The sequence below is a fragment of the Penicillium cinerascens genome, assembly GCF_028974065.1.
Source record: "Penicillium cinerascens strain IBT 15544 chromosome Unknown contig_24_segment0_segment0, whole genome shotgun sequence".
Classification (NCBI taxonomy): domain Eukaryota; kingdom Fungi; phylum Ascomycota; class Eurotiomycetes; order Eurotiales; family Aspergillaceae; genus Penicillium; species Penicillium cinerascens.
This window is the reverse complement of record NW_026695290.1, coordinates 2,019,215-2,035,847: the sequence shown is the minus strand read 5'-3', so window position 1 is coordinate 2,035,847 and position 16,633 is coordinate 2,019,215. Positions and strand designations below refer to the sequence as shown.

The 16,633-nt window shown below is 53.0% G+C and overlaps 6 protein-coding genes across 6 annotated transcripts; 5 read left to right on the top strand and 1 right to left on the bottom strand.

Annotated features, from left to right (window-relative positions):
• Window positions 1-112: 112 nt before the first annotated feature.
• On the top strand, window positions 113-1,008 carry N7498_003872 (GIG1 family protein; the record flags this gene model as incomplete). Its single annotated transcript, XM_058450934.1, has 3 exons — window positions 113-389; window positions 457-636; window positions 686-1,008. 3 exons carry the CDS (start codon window positions 113-115, stop codon window positions 1,006-1,008), a joined length of 780 nt encoding a protein of 259 aa, XP_058310396.1.
• Window positions 1,009-1,444: 436 nt separating this feature from the next.
• N7498_003871 (OSBP family protein) lies at window positions 1,445-3,350 on the top strand (the record flags this gene model as incomplete). The annotated part of the gene is made up of 9 exons (XM_058450933.1): window positions 1,445-1,550; window positions 1,630-1,698; window positions 1,746-1,851; window positions 1,907-2,017; window positions 2,068-2,346; window positions 2,399-2,648; window positions 2,705-3,018; window positions 3,075-3,178; window positions 3,250-3,350. The coding sequence occupies exons 1-9, from the start codon at window positions 1,514-1,516 to the stop codon at window positions 3,348-3,350; spliced, it is 1,371 nt and encodes a 456-aa protein (XP_058310395.1). The 5' UTR covers window positions 1,445-1,513.
• A 759-nt stretch (window positions 3,351-4,109) lies between these two features.
• Window positions 4,110-5,615, bottom strand: hosA (histone deacetylase HOS2; the record flags this gene model as incomplete). Its single annotated transcript, XM_058450932.1, has 1 exon — window positions 4,110-5,615. The coding sequence occupies one exon, from the start codon at window positions 5,613-5,615 to the stop codon at window positions 4,110-4,112; it is 1,506 nt and encodes a 501-aa protein (XP_058310394.1).
• A 1,051-nt stretch (window positions 5,616-6,666) lies between these two features.
• Window positions 6,667-7,635, top strand: N7498_003869 (isocitrate lyase/PEP mutase family protein; the record flags this gene model as incomplete). Its single annotated transcript, XM_058450931.1, has 2 exons — window positions 6,667-6,801; window positions 6,853-7,635. 2 exons carry the CDS (start codon window positions 6,667-6,669, stop codon window positions 7,633-7,635), a joined length of 918 nt encoding a protein of 305 aa, XP_058310393.1.
• Window positions 7,636-9,207: 1,572 nt separating this feature from the next.
• On the top strand, window positions 9,208-10,260 carry aspf4 (allergen Asp F4; the record flags this gene model as incomplete). Its single annotated transcript, XM_058450930.1, has 1 exon — window positions 9,208-10,260. The coding sequence occupies one exon, from the start codon at window positions 9,208-9,210 to the stop codon at window positions 10,258-10,260; it is 1,053 nt and encodes a 350-aa protein (XP_058310392.1).
• Window positions 10,261-11,720: 1,460 nt separating this feature from the next.
• Window positions 11,721-16,219, top strand: N7498_003867 (DUF3433 domain-containing protein; the record flags this gene model as incomplete). Its single annotated transcript, XM_058450929.1, has 3 exons — window positions 11,721-14,115; window positions 14,169-15,261; window positions 15,313-16,219. 3 exons carry the CDS (start codon window positions 11,721-11,723, stop codon window positions 16,217-16,219), a joined length of 4,395 nt encoding a protein of 1,464 aa, XP_058310391.1.
• Window positions 16,220-16,633: the final 414 nt, after the last annotated feature.

Genomic DNA, 16,633 nt, shown 5'->3' with positions numbered 1-16,633 from the left:
CACTCCTTATACTGCAGAGTGACGTCGCGCTGGAAGCGGCGTCCTATCCTACCGTCTCTACTTTGTCTCCACATTTGATAAAGAAATACATTGAGCTCGGCATCTTCACATCATGCCTCATTCTACACCGTCAACCCCGGCCGCGACGATCTCTTCGCTGGATGAGAAATTGACCGACGCCGACGCGGCCGCTCCGGCTTCTTTTCTCCAAGAGCACGATCTCACGGCCGATAGTCTGCCTTATTGGCTGGTGAACGTACCCCGGTCGCAATGGACGGCGGAGTGTCCCAGCTTTCTACGTGATCAACCACCAAAAAATATTCGATGCCTGTCGACGCCGGACGAACACTACAAACGGCAGAACTGGGAGTTGGTGCAAGAGATCGTTAGTGAGTGGAGCTTGTCTCCTGCATGCGTAGCGCACGGGACCTTGGGCTAACGTTGTTTTTGCGACAGGGACGAACCGAATCGATCGCTTCCAACGTGTCCCGACTGACCTACGAAAGTACTTGGAATACACGGCCCATATCAAAGCGCAATATGGATCGGTGATGCGGTTCGTCGTCCAGGAGAGACTGCACTGGGGTGATGGAGATACAGACATGAAGCCACGGGGGCGCCCGTTTGAGTTTGACGGTAGGCAGTGTTTGTTCCTGGATACAAATAGCCGGCTGACGCATGGTAGAGGACATTTGCATCCTGTACAATGACTGGCCCTACGGCATCGACACCGACATCGTCCACCTGGTAGTATGGACCAAGTTCGAGCTTCCCGATGACCCGGCCACGGGCGAGTTGACAGGTGAGGCGAGGGATGCGATCGAGCAGTACGTGCAGCGCACTTTCTGTTCACGGCTGGCGGCCGAGTCGGTCGTGTGGTTCAAGAACTGGAAGTCACTGAAATCGGTGCACGCGGTCGAACATTTCCACGTCATGCTCCATCGGCCAGATTTGGCATTCGTGGCGGAGATCACCCGAGGAGACGTGCCACTCATTGACCGGGTCTAAGGGGGAGAACCCAGGGGTCCTTAGGGCTTGAAGGACCCCTGCACTTGGGATCGGACAAGACCAGGCACACGGTGGACCGGTGTTTAGTCCAGACACATCTGCAGCTGCAGCGAATTGGCCCGACCTGCGTATACATCGGATACCCACTGCCAAGCCGTACCCCTCATCGAATCGAGGGAGGGGCTAATGGACTGGCGAGTAGGAAGTGATGAGCAGGCAAATGCAGTCAGAGTGGGAGAACCTGGTTCCCCTTGGTTGAGGGATCAGGAGTGATCAAGAGTGATCAGCAGGATTTAGAGCGAGTAAATAAATCGTAGCCTGAAGTGGAGGCGTGTGAGGCTCGACGTCACTCCCCCCCTCCAAGGCTAAGCCTTTCTTCGACTTTCCCTAAAAATCTTTTCGCTCAACCCCCATTAGACTGTCCATCTTTTAAACACTCAACTTGAAGCTCGGTTAGATGCCGTGCTGCTCATAAGCTCCCCTCCACCAACTTCCGAACGCAGCCATGCCGGTCCCGGGTCTCCGCCGCGCTTCCTTAGCCAGTATGTGCTTTCTCTCCACGTTACTTCTCATCCAAACCTCCAAGCATCATGTTCGGGTCTGACACAGTCGCTCAACCAGGCAGATCGTCCGTGGACGACTCTCCCCCCAGCGGGGAAGATGAGGTCGTCGAGCCCGAGCAGGGAAATGGTAAGCCGCCCTGCCTAGGAATGCTGCGCTCGCGCTGACCAGGCCAGTCCTCTCGCACATCATCTCGCAGTTGCGCCCCGGTGCCGACCTGAGTCGGGTCGTGCTGCCCACTTTCATTCTCGAGCCGAGGTCCATGCTGGAGCGCATCACCAAGTAGGTGCTTTTTGCTGCCTGCGGGCTTGCGGCGAACTGACGGGATCTCTTCTAGCTTCATGGCGCACCCCGATACCCTCCTCCCCATGCCCACAATCGATGACCCGGTCGAGCGGTTTGTTTCGGTGGTCAAGTTTTACTTGAGTGGATGGCACATCAAGCCTCCGTAGGTTGCTCCATCTTTGCGCGCTATGGCCAGATTCTGACGCCCTGCAGTGGAGTGAAGAAGCCGTTGAACCCTATTCTCGGGGAGACTTTTACATGCTACTGGGACTACCCCGATGGTACACGTGGATACTACATTTCGGAACAGACCTCTCACCACCCGCCCAAGTCGAGCTATTTCTTTATGGCTCCCGAGCACAACATCCGGATAGACGGCACTCTCAAGCCCCGCAGTAAGTTCTTGGGAAACTCGGCAGCCAGTTTGATGGAGGGAATCGCGATCCTGCGACTTCTGAACCGTGGCCAGGACAAGGACAAGGGCGAACGATAGTGCGTTTCAAATACATGGTTTTTTTGGTGTGTGGATATTAACGAATGGCAGCATCTTGACGCAACCGAACATGTATGCGCGCGGAATTCTTTTCGGCAAGATGAAGTATGAGCTCGGCGATCACAGCTACGTGCGATGCCCGGAGAACAACCTTGTGGCCGATATTGAATTCAAGACCAAGGGCTATTTCTCCGGTACTTATAATGCCATTGGAGGAACGATCAAGAACGAGAAGACCGGCGAAGTTCTCTATGAATTGTCCGGTCTTTGGAATGGCGAGATGCACATCAAAGATGTTCACGTACGTTTGTCCCGCTCCTAAACTCCCAGCCTTTTCAGGCCCTGATGAAAGTGCAGACCCACCAAAAAGAGGTTCTGTTCGATGCCACCCATGCGAAGCACTCGCAGCCGATAGCGCGCCCAATCGAGGAGCAAGGAGAGCGTGAGTCGCAACGGTTATGGGAGAAGACGGTCAAGGCCATCATAGCCTCGAACCATGTCGCTGCTACGGATGAAAAGACCAAGATCGAGGATCGTCAACGAGAGGAGGCCGCCAAGCGTGCTGATGAGGGTGTTGACTGGAAGCCTCGGCTCTTCCGTCCAGTCCAAGGTGGACCCAATGGCCCTGATGAAGGAGAGGAGGATCTCGATTGGATTATCAACGCTCATGTGTATGTTTCGCTCTGCCTATCAGTTCCTTGTCCTGTCAACTGACCTTGAAACCCAGCGACTCGCATAATCCCCAGGCTGCTACAAAGCAGATCATGGCCATCGCACCCATCGTCCAAGGTCAGAGAGAATCCGCCCAGTTCCAGATCCCGCCACACAGGCGTTCCAGCCTCGCAAACTACGCCCCCTCCCAGGATAAAGGACCCGCAGCTAATACCCAGGCGTAGACCAAGAACAAGCAGGAACGAATGCCGACGGACGACACATCGTGGAGCGACAAGACACAGAAACAGCATCCATAGAACAATTCGTGGATGCAGAGGAGACCAAATAAACACCAAAAAAGCCCGGGCACGTACGCCCACCACCGCCCTATACGGGCCGCCTTCCTTACCCCGAAACCCCGAATCCATACCACTCATCTGGCAGCCCGCCAGACGACGTAGTCAACCTGCGCAGACTACCCAGCACGCTCACGCCCGACGACCGCCGCCCTTCTTCTCAGCCCTTTCTATGATGTTCAACACAAGCGTTCCCCGGCCACAGCCGCGCCCCATTGCTGGATACCCGATTTGATGATGGATCTGATCTATTGACCAAACAAAACCTCACAACGACTCAAAATAAAACAATATGAATTTATCCATTGACTCGAAATGACAGGCCGATGGAGAAAGTGGCTATGGGCGAGGTACGTAGTAATGCTTCACATGGAGTCGCTACATTGTAACCAATCGTGCGAAAATGCCAAAAAAAAAAAAAAAGAGATGTGAAGGCGGCAAGAGTTTAATTTACATGGCGACGGAGCCTTGGGAGAGCATCTCCAGGATGAATAGACCAGGCTACAGCTACAAGATCTCTATACACGAGGGTCAGGACAGATCTTTTCCATGTATTCAATTTAAATGAATTCTTTTTTCAGTGTCTACTATACAAGTCTTTTGAAGGGGGGGATATCACGATAATAAACAAAACACCAAACACCACTGGAAAATTGTAAATGTAAATGCCAGATCCCTTCCGTGACGCCAGCAAACTCCCAGATCCAGAACACCAAAGGCTATAGAGCAGCGCAACTCAGTAGAAATGTTCATCATGAGTATAGCTCTCCCTTATATCCAGCTCCTCTTTCGAGTTCACGTCGACGGTTTGTCCGCTGGATACCACCCGCCGAACCGGGGACACTAGAAGTGTCGTTCATGGCAGCAGCGAAGCCACCACCCTCGCGTTCCTCGCGCTCTTCCTCCATCATGGCGGTCTCCTCTTCGATTTCTTTCTCGGTTTCCTCGCGCAGACCCAGGATATCCGGAGGAATAAAGCTCATCTGCACGCTCGGGGCACCCTTGATGTAGCGGAGTTGTTCGTGGACCGCCTCAACGAGACCCTCGAGGTAGGGGCGGGAGTTCTTATTTTCGATTTGACGGATCAGTGATAAGGATGGGAAGAGCGAGTAGTCAGGCCCGAAGTGGTTGCGGAAGGCGACGGATTGCGGAATCTGAGGATCGATGATTTTGTCCGCGTCGACAAGGATGGAGGTTTCGTGCGCCCAGGCGCGGGATACGTTGCGCGGGGTGTAGCCACCGCCACCGACGACGAGGAGGGGTAGGTTGAATTTCTTGGTGAAGGCGACGCAGGCGCCGTGGGCGCTGACGTTGAGATTGAAGCAGCCGAGTCGGTCACAGCCTAGACTGTCTGCGCCGCATTGGAGGACGATGGCGCCGGGACGGTAGGTGTTGACACATGCCCCGATGACTTCCTCGTACAGGCTGATGTAGGAGTTATCGTCGATGCCGTCGTTGAGCGGGACGTTGATGGAGTGGTGGGCGCCCGGATTGAGAGGATGCGTGGGGCCGGTGTCATCGGAGGCGCCGGTGCCGGGGAAGAAGTTGTCTTTGTCGTATTTGTGGAAGGAGACCGTCAACACACGGTCGGTGGACCAGAACGCCTGTTCGACACCATCGCCGTGGTGCACATCGATATCAATGTACATGACCCGCGGGTGGTGGCGTAGCAGCTGGAGAACGCCCAGGACGATATCGTTAACATAGCAGAACCCGCTGGCCTCGGCCTTTTTCGCGTGGTGCAAACCCCCAGACCAGTTGATCGCAATCTCGGATTGATCGTTGCAGAGCTTGCGCGCAGCGTCGACCGTGCCACCCGCGTACAGCGAGCAGTAGTTGTACAGCCCGTCGAAGATGGGACAGTCGTCACCGAAATTGAACCGCACCACTTTGTCACTCTGCTCCGCGCGCTCTATATCACCGGGCATCACCTGCCGCAGGAAGTCGAGGTAGTCCGTTTCGTGGAACTCGGCCATTTCTTCATATGTAGCCGCCCGCGCCAAGTACAGGTCCATGGCGTTGTGCATGCCGTAAGCCATGACCAGCTGCTTGGTCAGGGTGAGGCGCCAGGGCTTCATCGGGTGTGATTGTCCGAAATGGTGGCCCTCGACGGCCGGGTTGGCGTGCCATGAGACGCGATAGCCTTGAGGGCGAGGGATTCGGTAGATTTGGCGCTCGCGGGTGACCTTCTGGTCGGTGCTTAGGGTTGGCGGAGGCGCATATTCTTGGACGACGGGGGTGCCAGTCCTGAGGACCATGTCGAAGGGTGGATGGGAAGAGGGCGCACTCTAGGCGAAACTCGAGGACATTTCACGACGAAAAGACAAGTTCGCGATGGAAACGTCGAGCTGCGAGTTCCACGGTTCTGGAAATGCTGACTAAGGCGATCTTCATGGCGCTATGAGTGACCCGCTTTTGCCTTTGATTGTATCTTTCTGGGTCTTTTTGTACATTTGCGCGTTTTCCGGGCTTCATTCCATGCTTTGCATTGCAGCCCGTGGCCTGGTCAACTAGATGTCTTCTTATCCTGTGAAAAGACCCCGGCTGCCGTTGAGCTGCGCTGTATGCACTCGCCGAAGGGTGCGCCGTGGCGAGACCAGCCGCATTGCAACAATTGCGAGCGTCTGGGAGAGACATGCTGCATAATGCAGACACTTGTGATGCAAATACCGGTCGAGTGCTAAGAGCAGAGGAGATCGAAGAGAAAATCAGTGGTGCAAAGCCGATATCAAACCCGCCAGAGCCACAAAACAATCCCCAACCCAGCGGTCTGTCGAATACCGATCGATGCATATGATACATTATTTTTGTTATACGACATGAAGCAATGGTTGTACTTGGTATAATGAGTTACCCCGCCTCTTACTGCTGTGGAAGTTGCTTGCAACCCGGGGTTTACTTATCGAGCTACCTGAGCTCGGCACATGGGACTCAAATACCGAAATGCAGTCAATCTGATTGTACAAATATTTATTCCTCTACTCTATATCCTTTTCAAGGATACAAACTAATACCAACTAAGAAACTGCCGACAGCGAGAAAAGACCGAGAGAAGAGCGGTGACATAAGCGGTCCCGGTATCGGCATCTCTCGGGAAGGTGGGGATGCGAATCATCACCAACGAGAAGGCTTCATTGGTTGGAACATGAAAAAAAAAGCTTAGATGACATACATAGAAGCAGTATGTATAAAATGGGAAGTCCCAAGCCGGTCTCGACTCGCCGGCTCGAACTCCATCCTCTTCCATACTGCTCCTCGGTCTTTCAACTTCGATCTAGTTAGTAGCTGGTATCGATATCGATAAACGTCATGCCTCTCGCCTCAGCTGCAACCAGCTTGCGCCAGATTCTCAAGGATCCTAATGGCTTTGTTGTCGCCCCTGGTGTGTACGACGGCCTCTCGGCACGTCTGGCGCTCGCGGCGGGATTTGATGCTCTGTACATGGTAAGTGTTCTGCGTCAATAGTCAATAGGCAACGACTAATGATCCAAAAAGACCGGCGCTGGCACCTCGGCCTCCGTCCACGGCCAGGCAGATCTGGGTATCTGCACACTAAACGACATGCGGGCCAACGCAGAGATGCTCGCGAATCTATCCCCGTCCACACCGCTAATCTGCGACGCCGACACGGGCTACGGAGGCCCTATCATGGTCGCCCGCACAACCGAACAATACGCCCGATCCGGGGTAGCAGGTTTCCACATCGAAGACCAAGTGCAGACGAAGCGGTGTGGCCACCTGGCCGGCAAGGTGCTAGTGGACATAGAGACATACACGTCACGAATCCGGGCCGCGGTGCAAGCGCGTCAGCGGCTGGGCAGCGACATCGTAGTCATCGCACGCACGGATTCCCTCCAGGGGCACGGGTACGAGGAAGCGTTGGCACGACTGCGTGCAGCGCGCGACGCGGGCGCGGACGTGGGCTTCCTCGAAGGGATTTCGTCGCGCGAGATGGCCCGGCAGGCGGTGCAGGACCTTGCGCCGTGGCCCTTGCTGCTGAATATGGTCGAGCACGGGTCTACGCCGTCCATTTCGGCGGCGGAGGCTCGGGAGATGGGATTCCGCATTATCATCTTTCCGTTTGCCACGCTCGGCCCTGCTCTTACTGCGATACGGGAGGGATTGGAGAAACTGAAACGGGATGGGTTGCCGGGATTGGATAAAGAGTTGACGCCGCAGGCGCTATTCCGCACCTGTGGGCTGGATGAGAATATGAAGCTGGATGCGGAGGCTGGGGGTGTTGCATTCGAGGGCGGCGTGGATCTGCGGAAGTCCTGAGGTGGTTCAAGGGGTATTCGCTGGGGCCATCTGGGCTTGATCGTATGTTTACTTTCCGAGCTTGGACGGGGGCCAGTGAAGGGTCAGCCGCATCTGTAAATAGTAACATCTCCACTGACGATTGTCGTAGTGCTCGGCGGTCGTTAGAAATGAGAAGGCTGAATAATTCTCCACGGGTTTCGGTAGTCGATGCTGAGATAATTATATCGCGGTTTCAGAGTGACGCCACCGGCCCCCGTGTAGATCGTCGAACCAAGGAACGGCTTCCGCGCATCGACCCCTTTACGCTGCGTTACGCGGTAAGCCAGGGATTCCAACTGAATTGAACCTAACAGGATGAGGTGTAAAGCGCCCTGGATAAATCACGAAGGAGCGTGAAGTATTCCGTATATCGCAATTAATAAGGGTGGTAAGTGACATAAGTACGAGTACCTACGCCTAGGGTGTTCAAGAACACAAACATACCATCATCCCTGCTAGTTAATAGGAGAAACGAGCCAAGCATCGATAAAGTTTTCGGGACTCGAGGCTCGATCCAGAACAGGCAACTGTCGATGGAGTACTGTACAGTGGTACGGATACAGTAAGACTGTACTCCGCTGGGCTCCGCCATCTTGGTCCTTCAGAGTCGAGGCATCAGACCCGGTGGAGGCGAAAATTTCGAAGCAGCCGAGCTTGGTACCTTACAGCGGCCCTCGCACCTTCTAGGGGCTCCATCAGCGGTCAGGGATGGAGCATCGACGTAAATTGTTGCCGTTTGGTGGCGATCGCCTGTGGCCCAGACCGTCGCGCCGGTGAAGTGGTTGACAGCAAAGTCATTGGTGTTGACGAGTCGAGGAAGTTTGGAGGAAGTTTCGTCAGGCGCTCAAATTGACGATGCGTTGTTCGGAGAGTACACATCGATTATAGAGGCATCGAGCCTGAAATCAGTCAGCCTGGAAAAAGGGATTTGCCCGAGACACGTAAGACGGTCTCAGCGATGGGCGTGGATGGTCCGATTGGCCTGTGTGGGGAAGGGAGAGATTGTCGTGGCTTGTTCCTGTTTTCGTTTTGCGTATTCAGGGTATTCAGTGTATCGAGTCTTGTATAGAACCCGGGAATGTGCCAGGCAACATTCCAGCCAGCGCATTCCGACGAACACGTGTTTGGCAGTGATTCCATATAGTTCAGGGATAACTATCTAGTTTCTTCAGGGGGTGCCAAAAGCACCGAAGGATCCTATGAACAGGGGGGAGAAATGCAGGTACGTAGTTTTGCAATACAGTACTCCGTAAATAAGCAGAACAGCACAAAAGCAGAACAGGGTCTCGGCCCAAGGCTCGGAGCCAGCGGCTCACCAATAGCAGTCGGCACTGGCCCCGTCTTCAGGAACCACCGAGCCACTGCCAATGAGGACTCGCCAACCCCTGACCCGGATTTCCCATGTGTCCACCGTCTGATGCCTCCCCCCCGTTCTCATATTAAGGGATTCCACTCTCCTTCTTTTCCTTCGTCCACCCACACACTCTTTTGCAAATTCTGCTTCGAGCGTTTTTCTCGCTCTGTCACTCCTTCAAGTCTTTCTTTGCAAAAATGCACTTCAAAAACTCCTTCCTTCTGGCTTCGACCTTGACCGCGAGCACCGCCGTCGCCCGCCTCCACGGTCATGAGCGCCGCCACGCCCACCCCAAGGTCGAGATCGAGATCGAGCCCGAGCTTCCCACCGTCACCGATGCCCCCAAGCTCGAGGACCGTAACGTTGGTGATATCGTGACTGCCACTATCAACGGTGTTCTCGAGACCTGGATCAACGAGTGGTCTGGTGAGGTTGCCTCCGCGTCTTCTTCCTCTTCCTCCTCGTCCGCCACCTCTATCGTCGTGCCCGCGGCCATCTCTGCGGCTCCCGCTCCCGAATTCACTGCCACTCCCAGCCAAGTCGAGTCCACCGTCACTCCCGTCCCTACCTCGTCCCCATCCGGTGGTGACTGGTACGAGACCCCCTCCAGCGGCTCGTACTCCCGCGCTGGATTCGGCGGCCAGTCCAAGAGCGAGACCACTGGTCTCCTTGACTGGGACTATGTCGGCAATGTCGGTATCCCCTGGGGTAGCAACATCATCGAGGTCTCCGAGGCCAACGCCAACCAGTACAAGCACGTCATGCGTTTCGAGGGTAGTGAGATTGAGCCTTGGACCGTTTTGTTCTGGAACACCTACGGCCCCAACGGCAAGATGGACGGCTTCTGGAAGCCCAACGCTGCTCTTCAGTTCACTCTTGAGAAGGGTGAGGTCAAGTACGTCGCTGTTGACGACAACTCCCAGGGTGGCTGGGCTGCCGCTCCTGGTGAAATTCCCACCACCAATTTCGGCCAGTATGCTGCCACCTGGGGTGAGTTTGACATGAGCAATGCGAAGAACGACTACTATTCCGGCTGGGACGTTTCCTGCATCATTGCTGAGCTCAACGGCCTGGAAATCCAGGGTATGAAGATTTGCAACCACCAGGGTGGTGACTGCTCCTACATCGGCAAGGGTCTGGAAGGCCTCCTTAGCGCCTACACCTCTGCCGACCAGGGCAACGATCACAAGGCCGTCGCCCAGGCCCCTGGTCCCGTCCGCCTGACCGTCACGCTCGACTACGTCCACTAAATTTCAGACGTCAGCGTGATCCCTTTTTTATCTTTCTTGAGCAGACGATTCAACTTAAGGTGGCTTAGTCAATTTCCCCGGCCATCGACATTCCATCTCGAGCCGCGCTTTCATGGATTTCTTTCCATGTTGGTTTCCAGGGAGCGCATACATACCTTTGTGTGGTCATGACTTGCGTTCCTCCTTACGATTCTGTGTATATATACCACTTGATTTTGCCCGTTCATATCAGTTTCTTCTTCTTGCAATGTGTGCTGAGTAGTTTGCCCTGTTGATGAATCTCCGGTACTACTAGCTCACTTCCCGTGGAGGTCAGTATATGTATTAGAAGGTGAATAGTAGCGACACGATGCTTTGGGTTTTGGAAAAGAGCATTCGCAAAGGTCTACTGCTTTCTCATCAGTCCATCGAAGCATTGTTGGATTAAGTGACCACAAACTCACCATGAGATTCTCTTGTTCCACAAAGCCTGCGTTTAAAACCGACCAAAAAAAAGACGGCAAGTACCCGACAGTAGTTCTGATGCTGAGCTCTGTGTCAAAGAAGTGAGGCCGGACCAACATCAAGGCCGCCCAGTCACTCCATGTATGTCCCGGGCCGACCATCGAGCTGCGAATCCCGGCCACGAGGATGAGGAAGTTGAAAACCGCTGCAAGTCTCTCGAATGAAATATTTGGGACGAGACTGTCGAACTCTTTATAAGAAGCGGCGGGGTATCCACCCATTGCATTGTGTGAATTCCATGCAGGAACAAGGCTGAATCACATCCACGGCGGCAACGGCTCGGCCCCGGAAGCACCCGTTTCCCAGCGCCTATTTAAAACACTGGGCGTTTTAGCAGCTGCATAGTTTTGAAGGATCCTGCTAGCGTTGCAGTAACTCATGGCATTCAACGGTCGACCCAAAGCTGGGCGCTAACTCGTGGTTTCTCAGAGGTCAAGCATCCGCCGCCACAACTTTACTCGTCGGCGCTTATTCCATAGAAGGGTTGCTGTAAATGCAATGTTTGAGACAAACAGGATCGGACATGCTAGCGGGCAAGGACTAAGATGCTGATGTTGCATTCTTGTTCCACTCGCTGCAGGCTATCGATGGAGCCGTTGGGTGGGTTGGCTAATTACAACCTAGCTGATGCTGAAATTTGGGGGCCAATATGCAGGCTAGACCCCTTCGTGCATCGTCGATCCCACGTCCGCTCTTGATTGCGGGCGACCTGCGTCTGACTGGTCATCGTCATTGGGTGATTTTTGCCCATCCTCCTCCGGTGGAAGGCCGGCGGCTTCAGGTTCGGTCGACCTGCATGAAGTCCCTTAACCCTGGAGGCTCCACGGGAGGCCTCCCAGGAAATTATAAACATGGCCAGCGTTGCGCTTATTCTGGTTTCCTATTATCATTTTCTTGCTCTATATCTTAATACTGTAAGTTACAGGACGCCGGTCGTGCCTGTTGCTTGTTTGAATATGTCTTCGAGGGATTATAATACATCAGAAGCTCGCAACGTCCTTGGCAACAAGCCATATTTTCAACATTTTGTTCGACCAAGTCGCTCTACTTCTCGGACCAGAAGCAACCGGTCCGACGATGTCAGTCTTGCTAGCACCGCGCGGTATAACATACAACCGCCAAGAGGTGTTCAAGTTTTCAAAAAGTCATCAACCGCTTGGGCAGAGACTTGGGTGCCGTATACTTTCAAGCATCCCTTTCTGGCAGTCCTGAGCTTTGTCTCTCTATCTCTCTGTCTGATCACCTTTTTACTATGGTGGCGTTCGTCTACAAATTATGGACTTGGCCCCGACAATGGCTCGTCAGTTCTCTTGTTCGGCTGGAGATATACACCAACCCTAATTGCTGTGATATACGTTCAAATGACCGCTGTACTGTTCGGGGACATCAAACGCACGGAACCTTATGCACGATTGGCACGAAAAGGGGGGGCAGATTCATCAGTTAGCATCCTCGAGCCACCGGTGGCCTGGTGGACTGCGCTTTATAACGGCTTCGCGAAAAAAAAGAATGGCGCGCTCAGCTGGGCTCTAATCTGCGCATCCTTTCTCAATATATTCGGCTTTTTGGCCATTTCGTCTCTATCTTCCGCCTATCTATACTCTGATGAAGTGGAGGTTCCCAAATCGGCCGACTTTCTTCAATTGACACCGACCACCAAATCTCCTCTGCCAATCGATGCAGACCGCTCAACACACTTCCGAACAATCGCCAATTTGTTGCAAAATGTGTCGACATCTCCATGGATTACAGATGAATACACGATCCTTCCGGTCTGGCCCGCCGAGCTACAAGAAGCGCCCATCACGTCCCTTCCGTCAAGCTCATCCCAAACGTGGGAGGCAGAGACAACGATGTTCAAAACCGAGTTCACCTGTACCCAAATGTCTGTGGATCATGAAACATTCCCGGATGTTCAGTACTCAAAGGATGGAATCAAGTACGGAGCCACGCCTTCTGTATCTATTATCTGGTCCTCTCCTGGTGGATGCAAATATGGGCTGTCTGTGGACAAGACTTTTTTTGACATTGGAGGTGGCAGCTGGTCTGATGCGTCGACTTTTTATTACGCGACGAGCTCCCTGTTCTATGATTCGGGTAGTCCTCTTTCCACGACCAATATGACGGAAGAATGCAAGAACAAAGAGATATTGATTGTGACCGACTCCTGGAAGAACCCAGGAGCTGGCTACACAGCCCAACTGTGTGATACTAAGTATTACATGGCTAATGTTACGACTTCGATTGGCCTTACGGGAGATGATCCCAACATCTCTTTCAATGAGACCGACTTTGAGGTCAACAAAGTTTTGATTCCCAATACATTAGTGAACACAACTGAGTTCCGAAACCTGACGTTGGATCCAAACTGGCCGACTTACATGATTTCGATCCTGTGGTCAAACACCGCATTGTTAGGAGGTCCCTCAATTTTGCTAGGGGCCTTGTATGATTACAACATGACTGCCTTGATCAATGATCCGAACTGGGTCTCTTCAGCCGCCAAAGCAAAGCAACGCTACTTTGGAGAGGTATTGCAAGCAGCGTTGAGCCACCAAGGTGCATCCCAGAAAGTTGAAATGCAAGGAATAGTTCGAGACATTGAAACTCGAGTGATCGTGCAAGCTGGAATCGCTATTGCATTGGGGATCCTTTTTGCGCTTTCTTTCTTCCTTGTGCTTGTCATTTGGTGGTGTTCCAGATTAGGGCGGAGGCCATTGAATTTGAAGGAGGATCCAGCTTCGACCCTGGGCGTGGCTTGTTTGATGACGCATAATCCTCGCACACAGTATAGCTTCAAGGCTTTCAGGCAACCTTCGGAGAAGGAACTGCATGAGAAATTGAAGGGTGTTCAGTTCTATACCGACTCTCATGGTCTGTCTCGAGTTAACCCTGATGACTCGCTGAGCAGCAATTCGTCTCAATCGGAGAATGGGACACCAAAACTACTCCGTCTACCAGCTCTTCTTGGTCTGGTCACTGTTCTTGTGGCAGTGGTTGTTGGTATCGCCGTGTTGTATCACTTTGCTGAGACCTCGGGTCTGTACCAGAAAGCCTTTGTCTATGAAGTCAACATCTCCTGGCTCAGCAACGGCATATCATCTGTGGCACCCTTCTCCATGATTCCGACTGTCATAGCTACTGGAGTTGGCCTGTGGTGGAGTGCCATTGATGATAACTTCCGTCGCCTCCAACCTTTTATAGCCATGTCAAAGGGCCGTCCTCAATTTTCACGGGGCGCTGGTCTGTCATACCAGTCCTCATTCTGGATGTGGGCGTGCGTGAAAGCTGTGATGAACAAGCACTGGCTTCTGTCCCTTCTTACTTTGGGGAGTACTCTCTCCCCGATTTGTATGTCCCTCCACCTTTCCTCTTCGCGAATTCTACCTAATCTTTGCTTTTAGTCACTACTTCCATGTCTGCCCTCTTTGACCGCGGCCCAGGAGTTGTTTCTCAGCCCATCACATTGGACCGTTCAATAGAGATCCGCGACATTCCATTTGTCTTTCCTACCGAGCAGTCATACTATCCCGGGGCTTCAAATGATTACGCAGCGGTCATTCTTGCAGATCTCTACCAGAATCTTTCCACGCATTGGATGTATACCGCAACGATTCAATTAACTCTGAATGGATCAGAGCCTGCATGGAGCAAAGATGGGTGGAGTTTCGTGCCCACCCAAATGAAAAATCTCGACAATATCAATTTACCAAATGACCTCGATGCTTCCGACCAAGCAGTGGACGGATCTCAAACCAATGTTTCCTTCACCACCCCTGCCGTGAGGGGTCGCATTGAATGCAGTCAATACCCCCTCGAAGTTATGATGAACATTTCCAACTGGCTCACGCCAAAGGATATCAGCAATCACACCATCTGGAATACGAGTACTATCCCGACAGACGACAAAGGAGCATACCTTCAAGGTGGTTATCAACTCGGCGCAGAAGCACCCTGGACGGGAACACCGCGTCCCAGCATGATATACCCGGTAAATTCATCCGACGCAGCCCTCAGTTGGAATGGATCCTGCCCGGGCTGCACGACTGTTTTCGTCAATCCGGCTCAAATCATTTGCTGTGGAAATGGAAGCAGTAGTGAGTGGGATCCGAGCGTGGCTGTTGGGTACTGGTCTGCAAACACGAATCTCATGTCATATTCAACACGGCAGTGGCACAAAAATTTCACTGCCAAATGGTTTTACGGAAACGCAGTGACGGGGATTACAAACAACGACAATACAATGGGTGGTGTTTCATATGATGTTGATATGCTGTTCCCTAGTATACCATCACTATCACTGCTGGACTGCAAGCCAATCGTCGAGTCCGCAGAGGCAAACATCATTGTGAACCCGGCGAATGGCGAGATCCAATCTTTCAACATCACAACCAAACCCACAGAACTTACTGAAGCCTTCGCGGACAACTTCCTTCCCCATAACAAAACCCAGTTCAGTCGGGAAACTGGCATGGTAACCTACAATGTGACAGTGAGGTGAGTCAAGGCTTCCAAGGCACCAAAAGCACAGAACTAATTTGAACACAGCTTCGGTCGACTATTCATGGCATCCATGTTAACAGCGGCCGACACCTTGAACATCGGCGGTGCACAGCATGTCAGCGGCTTCCTCACCGAAGACCTATACGACAACACATACAACATCCGCGACGAGATGAACGGCCTCAACATGGACTTCATGACGTACTCCATGTACTCGATGGTCAAAAAGGACCCCAAAGCGCTTCTCAACATGACCACGTACCAAGCCCTCGCCGAGAAGACATTCACAACCTTCTTCCAACACTTCGTCAGCAACGACATCTCTTTCGAGACTGGCGGCTGGGGCTACCAGAAAATCAATGCCAGCTTACCAGACACTCTAGGTCCTGTGATTGAGATTGTGGATAATTATCTCCCGGGAACAAAAGCCGCAGCCTACCAGGATGTCATGCATCCCATCTCCCACACAAACCGCACAGTGGCAGCGCGCGTCACCCAACGCGTGGAACTCCTGCAGATGAATTCCATCGCCGTCTGGCTCAGCATCGGGATAATGGGCTGGCTAATAATCACAACCGCCGTGGTAGCAGTGCTACAAAAGCGATACTTCGGAAGCCTGGTGCGCAACGTGGAAGGCCTAGGCGACGTGCTAGTCCTGATAGCCGGAAGTTCAAACCTACTACAAGTCGTACGCGAGATCCAGGCTGGACGGCTGAGACCGGACGACTACGAGCATCTGCGCACGCGACTGGGCTGGTTTGTGGACGACGATGGAGGCCTGCGATGGGGTATTGAGATGGAGGAGAGTTTTGCAGAGGGCCCAGGCGTGCACTGGGTGTCTGCAGCGCAGTTCTCGAAGGAGAAGGGCGGAACGAAGACGTGGACATTTAAGGAGGAACGGTCTGCACTCCTTGATGGAAACAACGATAATCGCGACACGAGCAGAGTATAAAAGAAATCCACGCATCCTGTACATATTTCAAAAGATGATAATAATAAAAAAGTTCCCCCGATTCGCCCCAAGTGCGCGACATGCATCGTCCACTCTCCGGAGCCACGGTCTCGCCGTAGTCAGAGGCCGAAGCCCTGGTACGGTTGTGGTATGCGGATAGATCGTGTGCACCGTTGCACTCTGGCCGTAGTCGTAGCCATCTATTGACGGTCGATACCACTAGGCCACAGGGAGGCTCCCACGGAAATGTGTATCCAATACCGGGTGACATGTATGGAGGGTTTACCTAATTCGGTCAGGCCCTCCACCCCACACCACCTTCCCCTTATCATATAAACTTCAAACTTTGGATACTATTGTAAAAGGTGCAACTTATAAGAGAATCCTTTTACTCGGAGACTCTTGATCAAAAAT